The sequence below is a fragment of the Leptinotarsa decemlineata genome, unplaced genomic scaffold (assembly GCF_025532065.1).
Source record: "Leptinotarsa decemlineata unplaced genomic scaffold, Ldec_3_MD MMD2_tig00026314_RagTag_RagTag, whole genome shotgun sequence".
Classification (NCBI taxonomy): domain Eukaryota; kingdom Metazoa; phylum Arthropoda; class Insecta; order Coleoptera; family Chrysomelidae; genus Leptinotarsa; species Leptinotarsa decemlineata.
In genome coordinates, this window is record NW_027412684.1 from 988,002 (window position 1) to 1,002,250 (window position 14,249).

General features: G+C 35.0%; 2 protein-coding genes across 2 annotated transcripts in view; both read right to left on the reverse strand.

Annotated features, from left to right (window-relative positions):
* Nucleotides 1-305: 305 nt before the first annotated feature.
* Nucleotides 306-1,971, reverse strand: LOC141485244 (uncharacterized). Its single transcript, XM_074181569.1, has 3 exons — nt 1,455-1,971; nt 1,174-1,395; nt 306-1,116 (listed from the first exon to the last, which is right to left on the reverse strand). The coding sequence occupies exons 1-3, from the start codon at nt 1,503-1,505 to the stop codon at nt 889-891; spliced, it is 501 nt and encodes a 166-aa protein (XP_074037670.1). The 5' UTR covers nt 1,506-1,971; the 3' UTR covers nt 306-888.
* Nucleotides 1,972-5,481: 3,510 nt separating this feature from the next.
* Nucleotides 5,482-14,249, reverse strand: part of wgn (Tumor necrosis factor receptor superfamily member wengen) — a 132,575-nt gene continuing 123,807 nt past the window's right edge. The window contains exon 4 of the mRNA XM_074181748.1: nt 5,482-8,608. Coding sequence (XP_074037849.1) covers nt 8,529-8,608 — 80 coding nt within the window. The 3' untranslated portion in view covers nt 5,482-8,528. The remainder of the gene's footprint in view (nt 8,609-14,249) is intronic.

Here is a 14,249-nt window from a genome sequence, read left to right on the forward strand (position 1 = left end):
ATGCTATGGCTTGTCGGATCATTTTTGTGTATGGCTATCCAGCTTCCTGAAAGAACGTTTCCTGCAAGTGACCGTCGATGGATATCTCTCAAATATTTTTTCCACCAACGCTGGTAATTCCAGAAATCCATATTGACTCCAACCCTCTTTTTATTGTATATCACCGACTTATTGGAAAAAACCAAGAATCCAATACATTGTTTTACTGACGACAGCACACTTAGCTCGTCATTTCATTTGGATTTTAGGACATCGGCTATGGATGCACATCTTCACCGGCAGCAGGAGGTTGCATATCTTAATGAGGATCTAAAATTATTTTATTTCTGACCGGGATATTATAAGCTTATATCGTCATAGTTACGCTATCAATAAAGAGGGTCATAACTCCCTTGGGACATTATAGATTTTATAATTCCCTCTACCTTTCACAAGTAAAAATAAATAGAAATGAAAACTGAACCATACTTTATTTATTCACGTCATTACAAATAATAAATGTACAATTTTGAAATGTTCCCTGAAAATTACTTCCGCCACTGGAAACAATTTCTTCTTTTGTATGGCTGGAGCTTCTGTTCACTACAGTCGAGGTACCTGCCTCTTCTGATGACAAAGTAGACAACATACGCGCCATTTTATTTCTCAATTCGATGCTATCCTCCAAATACCCCTCCGCCACCGTGGAACTTTTCCAACCTCCGTGTCTTTTTAAGTTAGTCATAGTTGCTCCTGCATTGGCTAGAGCAGTAGCAGAAGTGCGACGAAGGCAATGTCCCGTATAGGAAGATGAGTTTGGCAATCCTAAATACATTGCGATTTTGCTGGGGATTTTCCCAAACATGTTTTTTCCAATTGGCTGAGATGTACATTTATTTTGTCGGAAGCTCAAAAAAATCGTTCAATACCTTTAGGACGCAAAGACATATAAAGTCTTAATAAAGGCAAAGCGGAGAACTCTTTTTCATCCACAACTGTGAATTTCTTCGATACACCAGTTTTACTTTCCGGTACGTTCACTACCATAACGGAATCCCGGTCCTCTATATCCGATATCTTCATATTCAAAAGTTCCTGACTTCTGCATCCTCCAAAATAACCCATAATCAAAACAACCTATAACAAAAAAAAGGAAATAAATACACACAAAAAGGAAAATAAGAAAAAAATTACCTTATGCAATAAATGAATATCATTAGGAGCGTCCTTTAGGAATCTGATAACATCTTTAGGAGATAAAACAGCAGAGTTTTTCGGCTTATAACTCTTACTCTTCCGTTTCAAAAAAGCCTGTAGTTCATTGAACTTGGTGATATCTCGTTTCTCATGTATAGTCACCATCGATTTTAGCATTGACCATTTAGTCCATAAAGAATTCGGACTATACGTTTCTGACTGAAACGAATAAACACAATTACTACCAAATCTACCGAAAAACATATAAAATTCCTTACCAGTTCTTGAAAATATGCCAGAAATACAGTTTCAGTGACATCTTTTGGCATAACATTTTTCCGTGTCAGCCAGTCCAGATATATCTTCTATTCTTTTTGGTATACGGCTTCACTTTTCGATGGAATTAATGATTCTCTTGCTTGTTCAGCTTTTTTCAAAATATCCTTCATTATATTTGGGGTAGAAAACACGTTTTCACCGCAAACACAGCTTGATAACAACGTTCTGTTTATAAACAAGTAACATAGCAACAACCTAGCAACAAGAAAACTCTACTATATTCAACGGTACCTGATTCAAATATACCGGAAGGTAATGAATTGGTACATTTTTCCGTTTCAAAAATGAACAAAATTTTATTGAAATCGGTCAGAAATAAAATTATCTATGTACCACGGGAATTAATGAGCCTTAATAACCTCAGGCAATTGCTGTCCCTCGGGCCAGAGGCCCTCGGGACGCAAACTTTGCCATCGGTAATTAAGGCCCTCCTAATTCCCTTGATACATAAATAACTATTTTAATTGGGGTGAAAGTAACCAGGTTCCATAAGTTTGTTGGGGACACCAATGGACACCAATATGTCTTGGCACAATCATGTCGCTGAAATTGCAAATGCTGCTTCTCAAAAGCTTGGAATACTGTTCCGAACCAGAAAACTGTACACACCTCATCAACTTTTGATGCTTTATAAAGCTCAGGTCAGACCTTCTTTGGAGTATTGTGCTCATGTATGGAGCCTCTAAGCATACTCTGAAACTGTTGTTTTCCATCCAGAAAATAGCCATCCGCTTGATTGGAGACACGAACATCACTCGCAACCTTAATAGTATAGAACATCGAAAAAAGGTTGGGGATTTGTTTCTCTTTGATATATACTTTCACGGGAGGTGTTCAAGTGACTTGGCACATTTGATTCCACCAAGAGCGGTACATATCAGAAATACGCAAAGGACTATGACTGCTCATCGTTTTGAGGTTCAACTCGGTACATCTCGAACTTCACAGCTTGAGAACTTTTTCATTTGGAGAAATGCGTGGAATAAACTTCCTGAGAACGTTTTTCCGAATGTATATAATCTCCAGCGATTCTAATCCAATGTATGTCACTACTTTTACACAGGCACCGCTCTTAGAGCGCCTTAGAGCGGCATGTGATTTATTATATCAAAAATTACACAGCATCTTCTTTCAAACATTTCCACTGAGAACATTAAAAACACTTAAAACACGTAAATTTCCCCCCTGGTTCGACGCCGATGTTATCAGCCATATAAAGAAAAAGGAATTAGCATATAAAAACTATAAGAAATATAAAACAGCATTTTATCAAAATCAATTCTCGGATCTGAGAAAAACTGTCAAAACTAAAATAAAAGCAGCATAATATAGACAATTTACAAACTTACCTGAAAATAATATTTTATCTGACAGCTCGACATTCTGGTCTTTCATACACAGTAAAAAAGGTCATTCGCGTATACCGGGTATAATGAAACTTGATGATGAGGTATTTAATAAGCCTGGGGATATTGTCAATGGATTCGCCAAGTTCTTCAGAAGTGTATACTTGGTTTCGGACGAGAATATACTTCGTGAAAATTCTCATGAATTTGATTTAGATACATCCCTGCCTTCTCTAAAATCGATATTATTACCGCTTCAAAAAAAAAAAATAAATAAACTCACCGTAGGCGTTGACAATGTTCCTAGTCTTCTGATAAAGGACTGTATCGTCGTTATCTCTATACCTCTAATAGGCATATTCAACTTAATTTTATCAACTTGTGCCTTTCCTGAGCAGTGGAAAACGGCTCGAATTCGTCCGATATTAAAAAAAGGCGAGTCTAGCGATATCACAAACTATAGGGCAATTTCAATTTCATGTTTAAATCAATATCCCTGTACGTACCTGGACAAGCAAAAACGAGTCGATGTTGTTTATTTAGACTTTCAAAAAGCCTTCGATCAAATAGACTATTACGTTCTTCTCAGCAAATTGATAAAATTGGGACTCTCTAACCAACTGCTTACTCTAATTGAATCATATCTAGTTAACAGAAAACAATTCGTCGAATATGAATCTTTCAAATCGGCCGAGTACGTAGTTACATCTGGGGTACCACAAGGTTCTAATCTTGTACCTTTTTTATTTTTAATTGTCATTAATGACTTGGCAACCTCTTTTAATATTTATAGCCTACTATTTGCAGACGACCTGAAACTATATTATAAAATCGACGACATTACTGACTACCAACGTGTACAACATGAATTAGATGTAATCAAACTTTGGTGTAGTAATAATCGTCCACAACTGAACGTATCCAAATGTAAAATAATATCATTTACAACAAAAAAAACGAACTTTAATGTACGATAATTCAATCAACAAAACTACAATCAACCACGTACATGAGATGAAAGATCTTGTTATAACATACGATAATAAATTGACATTTACAACACATATAAGGAATATGACTGCTGATGCAAATAGGATGCTTGTATTCATTTACAGAAATGTTAATAGTATTGCCACCTCAAAATTGCTATATTTTGCGTATGCCAGATCTAAGTTAGAGTATAGCTCTGTGTTATGGAATCCAGTTTACGACTACCAAAAAACATCAATTGAGAGCGTGCAAAGGAATTTCCTGAAATACTTATGTCTAAAAGTTGATGGTTAATACCCCACGAGAGGCATCGATCATAATATATTGTTGACACGATTTGATATGACATCTTTGGAAAATAGGAGAGTTATGCTTGGTATAAAATTCCTGCATAAATTACTAAACAACAATATTTTCAGTACGGTTCCTTTACCCGAGATCAATTTCTTAGTACCAAGAAGTGAAGGTTGACACAATCTAAAATTATATTGCGAAGCATCACGCACAAATATTATGCTACGATCACCAATGAATTTTATGTGCAGTAGCTTCAATAAAATCTGTGAACACTGCGATATACATTTCGACTCTCTGAACGCCTTGGTATCTTGTATCCACAATCACTTTCAATAATACTATAAATAACTACTGTGTCAGTACTGTTACATTGATTTGTAACTTTTTGTGTTATATACTCAATTTTTCATTTGTCTTTGAAATTCTACTTATACGAATATTTTATATATACTTGGTTTTAGCATTTACTTTCATACATTTCTATATTCCATTATTTTTAATATTTATTCCATATATACTCTATAATAATAACATTTCCTGTAACTGGTTACTCCTGTTGGAAATAAATCGTTGAGCGTCGAAGTCCTGCCTCATCCACCATACTCTCCAGACCTCCTTCCAACCAATTACCACCTTTTCGAATATCTCGATAACTTTCTCACCGTTTGTACCTTCGCCAATCAGGAGCATGCAGAAACGGCCTTCCTCGACTTCATCGAATCCCGGGTACGCGATTTTTGTGCTGATGTAATTATTCGACCTGTGTTATATTGGCAAATTCACAGTGATTTAAATGCCTCTTATTTCGATTAAATTTATGAAGTATTACTGCGTGAAGCAGATTTATAAAAACGGACAAAACTTTTGAAACAACTCAATATCTCGTCTCAATTCAGCATCGAAGGCTCATGACTTCAAAATTGATTGTAGCAAAATTATTCTGCTATTCTGTGGTACTAGTGGGATATTTTTGGGAAAGAAAGTTTTTGGCTTTCTACTACTCTATTTTGATACAAAAGAAGAAGGATGAGGGAGTCTTCCGAAGAAAGGAAGGAAGTAACTCTATACATGGATGTGTAGATCATGCATAGAAGTAACTTTCAGACACAAACTGAAGGAAAGTCTACTTTCATATAAACATTGAATTATATGTTTTTGTTATTTATGCGGTTTGAACTAATATGAACCATATCCTTACCGGTACTTGATCTTTTCAATCTCATTTCTAATTTCAGTTCATCATAAATTATCAAAATTGGAAGGTTCCTCCAATATCCGTTCTGCACAGTAACTATATGACTCAAGAGTCAATAGAAAATGAAAGATATGGAAATTAAATAAATAACATTTTATTGGCAATAATTTATACATACATATATTTTTAAATAAATACATTCAATTATCTACAACATATTCATGGAGGTAATTAGAGAATAGATACTATTGTTACTATATTGCTGATAGCGTAGGTACTTATTGAAAAAAAACAATAAACTTGAATTGAAACTGAGTGTTTGAAAACATCTTGAGTTCATCATTGTACACTTTACAGTTGATGAATGATACATTTATCAAAGAAAGTTTATAGAAAAAAGTGTTCAGTGTTCAAGATGCACTTTATTGTAAATATTGCCTACTCGGTTTCTCTTACTACTAAATACTACTACTTTTACTGCAAAATATAGATACAGTTACAATACATCAACAGTATTTTTTTTGACAAACAGTGATCGTTTAAGACACTTGACTAAAAATTGTTGGATAGTTTTCAGTGGAACATGTACGATTATTGCAGTTTCGTCGATGAGCATTCCCTGAGCACTACGCAATATAAAAGGCTGCTCCTACGCATTGCTGAGTGAGACTCATTATCAATTATTAGAAATTTTAAATGTCTATCCACTAAGTCACCTTCTAGGTCACCGCATCTGAGTTGTATAGACTTTTCAGACATTGTTATGGTTATTTGAAATAGTCATTACATGACTCCACCTTTTTGAGACAATGCTGAGAAAATATGAGAAAAGTTTATCAAGAATATTTTGACATATCAAAGACACATTGAAATGCTCAATTCTTAGTATCAGGATTTTTATGCAGTATAAAAAGTATTTCTAATTTTCAATGACGTGCCTCTAGAAACCTTTGCTTCGTGTTAAAAATATTGTTTACCGTAACTCTCGAAACTGTCCTCCAGAATAATTGCACAAAAATTCTCACATCTGCCTCCACAAAGGAAAATAGATAAAAGAAACCGAGTGGTTATAAGTAGGTCGTGCTACTTCACAAGAAAAAAAAAGAAACAATACTTTAAGACAAGCTCTTGAGAATATTTTGCAATTCCTAGTCGGAATTCTGAACGTTACCTCAGAAAATGCCTTGAATATTTCGTTAACAAAAAACGTGTGAGATGATTTCCTCGAGTGAACATACAAGAATGCTGGTAAATACGGTGCTAGTCTAAAGTGCATGTGTAGGTACTGCTTATTATATAAAAATATGCATTTAAAAATCCTAGAATGATGTAACTTTTTTCAGATATATCTAATAGTATTCCAATCGGGAGAAAAGCATTATTTTTGAGAATGAGAATAAATCACTAACGGTAAGGTGTATAAAACTCACAGTGCTTAAGATTTTTGATTTCAGAATGTATACTTTTACATCATTTCTGAGAGATAATTTCTACATTAAAAATTGTTGTGAAATATCACTATAAGAACATGTAAACGTGCAAGACAGCTACCTAATTTGTTCAATAGTTATTTATGTTATTACATGGTGAGTGATGATTATTTGTTATAGTTCCATACCATGCAATCATTCCCAAAACACTGATTTTTTTTCAGAATGAAACTTGTTATTATGTTTTATAGCCTTCTTGAATTCCCACCATAAAATTACTCATCTCACTAACTCGGCAGACAGACGAAAAATAACTTTTCGAAATGAATTACAATAATTGAGAAAAATTGTATTTCGCAGTGGAATTTGTAACTCAGATTTACTGTAGATAGATGATACTTTCGATTTGGAGAAGAAATGACGGGGCCAGGGGAAAAACGTTTATGTCCATTATTTGTCGGATTTGAGTTAATGGTGGCATTAACTCAAACTAAACTTGGATCGCATATTCGTTTCAGAGAAATAAACGTTTAGATCACCTGAATAATGATGACTGAAGTTTTCATGTCCAGGAGAAGAAACGTTTAGGTCCGGGAGCACCTGCGAAATAAATTTTCATGTCCACGATGCAAGGTTTCTCCCTAAATGGTACACAGTGTTGACCCGACGTTGGCGTGAAGTGTTAATAAATAGCAGAGTAAAGTCGTCACCTTTCATTATCGTGAACTGTGGAGAAGATGTACAGTTTCAAACATGGACATATTTTCTATTCGGAATGTACAGAAAAACATGTCATATGCGAACGAGAACTAGCAGTGTGTTCATAATTGCCGAAAGACCAACCGAAGTTCATATTGCACAAGAATTCATATTTCGGTGTGTTCATTAAGTCTTCAATTAAAAAAAAACGTAAGAAAACTATGAAAAAGAAAGGCATCACTGCAGCGATGACGTTGAGCTATTCGTATTCTGGCTCAGTTGCAATTAAATTGGGTGAATACAGAGATCTGCAACATCTAAAGCAGTTTTCACAAAGGGTAGATTCAAAAAATTTCTACTCCAACTTATAAGCAGACATAGATGATCAGGATGGGAATGAGATGAATACATGGATGACCCGCCAATAGACGCTGATGAACCTATCTACTAGGAAACATATATTGTTGTCCAGAGGATTTCTGGAAATTCACTTTTAATATGTAAATATTATTTTGTAAGAATTTCAATTTTTTTCATAACGGTCATGATAGTTGTTATTTTCAATAAATTTTTCAACCCAAATTTTACTAGCTTTTCGATGGCAAACTTTATTTTTCCGTTTTCACAAAATACATGCAAATGGACATAAACATTTTTCCCCTGGACCCGTCAAATAAAAACAATTGACTGTTGTAACTCACAGAAGTTTGAAGTCACGTGGATAAATAAGATCGCTAATGGTAAATATTCCAGTTTGACGAAAGAAAAACTTTTCCACATAATTCCATTCAATTTGAAAAGGATCTTGAAAACAAAAGTGACTCCAGAAAAAATGAATTGATTTAATAATAGTTAGGCATTTTTAGATATCATTGCATGATTTTAACTAATAATATTACTTAATATAAGTAACTTCTCGACAAACATATAATTTACTGTACAGACATGATGGCAAATATTAATTTACAACAATCAGTTAAGATAAAACTTTTGTGTTGGTTAAACAATGACAATTTTTTGTAGCGATGAAGTTGAAGTTCGGAAAGATTTCTTCTGTTACTGCCCCTTGGAGTTGCTTTCTTCTATATACACATTTCCTTTGGGTAGGGTGCCAATCTTCTGTCCATCCTTTCGATCTGAAAAAATATAAAAACAAAATTGAACTTTTTTCTGAGCTTGTATCTTTCAAATATTTTTCATTGAAATGTATTCATATTTTCCAGAGAAATGTTCTCTACAAAAAGAAAACATTCAATTGCCAATTTTTTACACAATTTCCATTTTTGACGTATGTCAATTTGACATTAATGGTTCCACCCAAATATCTGAATACTCTCTTTGTGGTATTCCAATTATTTTTGTATCTACTCAAAGCACAAACTGTATGACAAATATCAGATCGAGATGAATATATGAGATGAATAATAATGAACCAACTCCTTCCCGGTAGGGTAAATCTTTCGATAATTTCTGGTTTGGATCTGACGGCATTGAAACAGGATTACAATTTTCCATCCCAAAACGAGTCAAAATTGTTTTGAGGTGCGTACTTTGATCGATAGAAGTTGTTCCTTGCAATCGATCACGTAAAAGTTGTATTCCTAATACAAATCTTGCTTCTTCGAGCTTTAAATATTCGAAAAATTTATCACTGTAGTTATCAAATTTGTTGAAGGAAGAACTGATTGCCACAAGGCATAGGTTACATTATAATAACATGATGGCGCGAGGTTTTTGAACAGGTGGCGAAGAAATAAATGGATTGGAAGAAATGGGCCCATTCACTGCCTAGCACGACCCCCAGACTTCACGTCTCTAGATTTCTATCTATGGGGATATGTTGGAGGAGAGGTCAATCAGGAGAAATCAACGACACCAGAAGACATAAAGAATAGGATTAGAAAAGTTTTTCGGTCTATTCAAGATCAATTTTAATTGAAGTTCGAATATAAATTGTTGATAGAGTACATTTATGCATAGCTCAAAATGGACGATTGGTCGAACATCTTTTGTAAATTTTGGCGTTCAAAATGTTTTATTTTCATTTTGTTACTTGGTTTGTCCAGCACATAATGAAAAAATATCATTGCTTCTATTTAACGATTTTTTTCATACTTTCCTCAAGAATAAGATAAATTTCTGATGGAAATAAAGTAGTCATAACCTACATTTTCTGAAAGCTCATAGTGTGGACTATTCAGGAATGACCCTATGTACAGGGTGTTCCATTTGGAAAAAAATGAGAAAAATTGATCCCGAGTTTTGTTTACCCCTGTATAAAAATAGTACCGTTCAGTAAACTTATCAAGACGAAATGAAAACTATTCTCAAGGGTAATTGGTAGAAACAGCTCCTCATTCCATTTGACCGAATAGGAGAAATTTCACTATAACTTCTCAACCACACGGTATAAACCCAAACAACCTAATATTTTTGAAAAGCACTCTGCCGAAGAAATTCAACCAATAAAAAAATAAGTTTGGTCCGTCACACATTTCTTGGACACTGGTATATTAATAATGATTATAGGAACAAAGCTTTCATTAATTTTCATTAATCTCTACAACTTTTTTCCGAAACATTTTTTTGTATCTCTAATAGGGAAGCAGCTATCGTCTACCCACCTATCGTTGATACACCCTGTATATGAAAGCGCAATAGTTAATTTTCTGTTAATGTAACTCTTCAGTATTTTTTTCGAATTTCAAAAAACAATATTTTTTGTCCTCGCTGTACGTTGCAACCTCTTCTTCTCCCAATAGGGATAACATATCCTTCTTGAACCTACCCTGTACATCGGCACAGGAAATATCGTCGATTAGTCACTCAAAAATAACTTTCTTGAAGTTTACATAACGTGATATTTTGACACTTCCTGCTTCTGATTCGGGTGGACCAGGAATTTCATTTCATTACATCCAAATATTTGTTATAAAAGTGGTTTTAAATTAACTCGGTATATTTAGCGTGTCAGATCTGTTGGATTACCTGCTTGAAAGACATTTATGCGAAGTAGGTGTTTCATTCATGACGACGGTACTTGAGGTGGATACGATGGTTTGCGGAAATGCGAATCGTCTTTTACTTGTATTCATTCACCTTTTGAGTGGAGGCAATGACCCTTGAATTAATTTGAATAATGTTGAGCGTCCTTCGAACCTCATGCTTGATTTGATTTCAACGAAAGCAAGCAAGCAAACGCCATTCACTTTCAACAAGTTTTGGAAAACCGAAGAATTGAGGAACGTAAATCTTCGGAATAAGACTCTTGTTTTATTACCTTATTGAATTACAAAACAAAGTACTCATTTCATTCATAACATAACGTCACCGGAAAAAACACATCTATCCATATTTTTTTTGTGAACGTATGATATAAATAAAAAATGTTTTTAAAAATATTCAAATATGGAGGGCATATGCATTTGAATAAAATTATATTGAAAAGATATATCTGACTTCTCAATAATCTTTCTCATTACCGGTGGTCCTATTTATTTTGAAAAATAATGAATTTTGAATGAAAATGGTAGCAAAACACTATGTAGATAAAATTTTACTACGTTGTATTACCGTCACGATGAATTTAATCGAAATTCAGTCCATTTGAGCAATGTAGTGCTCCAAAACATCATCACACATAGTGCACGTGATCTCCCAGACAAGGCTGCTTGTATAGAGTCGCACTAAGAAACGACCCATTTTTATAGGGCATAGGAATTTTTTTTGGCGGAGTGTAGGGACACAAATTAGCAGTTTCTTCAGCCGCATCAGTACTTGACATTTTTAAAATTTCAAACTTTAAATTACCGTATATGTACACACCACAGGAGTTGAAACGTAACCGATCATTTCGACACTAACAATGAATTCCACCAGCCGATTGCAATTGAATCTGATTGGTCAGCGTAAGGAGACTTGTTTTTTTAACCAATAGATGCGAATGTGCGTGGTGATCATGTTTTGATCACGCATCTATCTTTGTTTGGATTACTTTGTTTGCTGGGTGGATATCTGTATCTGTAGAGTAGGGAGGGTGAGTGTAAGCCCACGCACTTAGGCCACATGTGACCCATTGTACATCCTCCCGAGGAGTTGTCCTCCTAGGTCATAGTCCATCCTGTCCTTTCCAGGAAGGTGGATAGGTCGCTGGGAGACATCTCCTATATATCGGCAGGTGAAGGCCAAGACTCGCCGAACACACACTCTCTTATTGACTCCGGGCACTCGCACAGGATATGCCTGACAGTCTCATCTTCCTGTTCACACATCCTGCATAGAGGTGTGTCCGCTAGCCCCATATTATAGAGGTGTTTCCTTAGTTGACAGTGGCCAGTCAGAAATCCTACTGTAAGGCGTAGATTTTTCCTGATCATCGCCAGATATTTCTTCGGCGCCAGCTTCCCAGGGTCGCCCAAGGTGATCCTGGCAAGATTACATCCTTTGATTCCATCCCATCTCTTTAAGGATTGAGCATGGGTGTAATATTTGACAAGTTCCGCAATTGTCAAAGTCATCAGGCCGCGGGTGCCACTGGGTCCTAAAATTCTTAGTCCAGCCGCTTCCTTGGCTAAAGAGTCGGCAATGCGATTACCTTTACTCCTGTCGTGCCCTTTAACCCACCTCAGGATAATGTTATTATCTACCGAGGCTTTGGCTAAATCTTGGTGGCACTCTAATACTAGCCCTGAGGTAACACGCTGTCTGTTCAAGGCTATTAGTGCTTGTCTGCTATCAGTGCAGATTGTTATGTTTTTGCCAGAAATTCCTTTTTTGGTTATTTATTTTGTGGCGATTGAGATACCAGCCAGTTCTATTTGGACCACGCTGGTATTCCCCACTTAATCCTTAGGCTTAGTGATCTGGATTACACTCTACATCCTGAGCCTTCTTTGGTTTTTGAGCCGTCTGTATAAATCCGTATTGCATTTGTAGCATCTGACTCTGTGTTCTGCTTAACACCACAGGCGTTAAAACGTAACCGATCATTTCTAAATTGTAACAATGAATTCCTCCAGCCGATTGCAGTTAAATCTGATTGGCCAGCGTGAGGAGACTTGTTTTTTTAACCAATAGAAGCGAATGTGCGTGGTGATCATGCTTTGCTCACACATCTATCTTTGTTTGGGTTGCTTTGTTTGTTGAGTGGATATAGTTTAATCATAAGTTATACCGAAAAATTTTTCTACAACAACATGATTCAAAGAAGTGGCAGATGAAATGAATGATGAATATTTTTCGACAATATTTAGCTGACAGTAGTCTACGCGAAACATTGCATCTCTAGGTACATATTTTAATTCTTGCAATGCCTCCGATGTCCTCATGCTTTATTCTTCGAAATTGTCTTGAATTTTTCTTCATCATAAAAAGCACGACTCATCTTGTCCAAGTTCAGTTTTATAGTCGTAAATTAATTGTATTTGTATTCAATTAATTTTATTCATTTGGGTAATTTATCTTTTTGGTGAACTGAGGATGAAAAAAATTTTCGCGAATAGTTGAATTGGTTTTTTTCTATGGAAATCGATCCTACTCTCAGGACATTCAAAGTTTGAAGAAAGTTTGTTTTCGCTTTTCTTTACATTATATAGGGTGGCCAACGCAACATTATTGATAAACAAAAGAATCCAAGAGAAATTAACAATCTCTCTAAAATATTTTTGTGATATTAGAGGTAGAGTGTCGATGAAGAATTGCTTTAATTTATGTGAAATTTGTACGAAAAAGGAAACCCATATTGTGATTTTGAGTCAGCTTCATGAAATTCATCAGCACTGATTATTCTGGAAATACCCCAATTATTATCATGTTCCATATTCTAAGTCTCATTATAAATATGTTAGTTCAAATATTCCAGTATGTGGAACATTAGACAGAGCCATCCCCAATTTGAGGTTAAAAATTTATAACTACGATACAAAATTTACTTACTGTAAAATATTGACTGCCAACAGTGTCAAAAAACTATTTGTCTAGTATGGAAGACTTATTATCAACGTGTTGATAATTAATGTAAACTATCAGACGATAGTATCATTGTAAATATATCTAAAAAACTAAGAAATTGCCGACGACTCACGTTTATATAGCTATTTCTCTTCGATGTACTGATTATAAGCTATCATCCAACCAAGAGCTCGTTGATTAAATGCAAACTATAACTATTCTGACTTAACTTTTTCACTTGTAGAAACAAATGATTCTATATAAAAGTATATGTTTCATGTTTTATCGCACATCAGACGTGATAGTTGAAGATAGGTATAGAAGAAATTATAGCAATTGCAGAAATTGAAAAAAGTATAATAGGACGAAATCAAGGTCAAAAAGTATAGGCAGGTATAGCAAAAAAAGGTTATGACTGAGCTTTTGTCATTTTCGATTGGCCTTTAAGCGAAAATAACTCAAAAAAAATCTGCTCCATCTCTCACTGTAATGACGTTTTTCTGTTGGCGAGTTGACCTTATCATGTCTGCTCTGGACAGAGCTACAAATTGAAACAAATCCGAATCAAATTATCATGTTTACGTCTGTCTGGTCTGAAACAGTAAATCATGATTTGCAGTCGCTCAACTAATTCGAACCAGACGCGTGTTCAGAGATAAGTCGCTAGAATTGATGAATATAATTTGCATGTGTGCGTAAATCTGCACATATGAGTCGTTTGAAAATGTCTGTGTTGTCTTTGAAAATCGAAATAAATAATCAAAGAACATAGGTATCTGGCAGAGCAAACAACGAGATCTATTCAAAAACACAATCGCCAATCATCAC

Coding starts and splice junctions, on each gene's coding strand:
- LOC141485244 (XM_074181569.1), bottom strand. CDS start 1,505: ATGCCAAAAGATGTCACTGAAACTGTATTTCTGGCATATTTTCAAGAA. Junction 1,396..1,454: donor TGGCATATTTTCAAGAACTG/GTAAGGAATTTT, acceptor TATTCGTTTCAG/TCAGAAACGTATAGTCCGAA. Junction 1,117..1,173: donor ATATTCATTTATTGCATAAG/GTAATTTTTTTC, acceptor TTTTTGTTATAG/GTTGTTTTGATTATGGGTTA.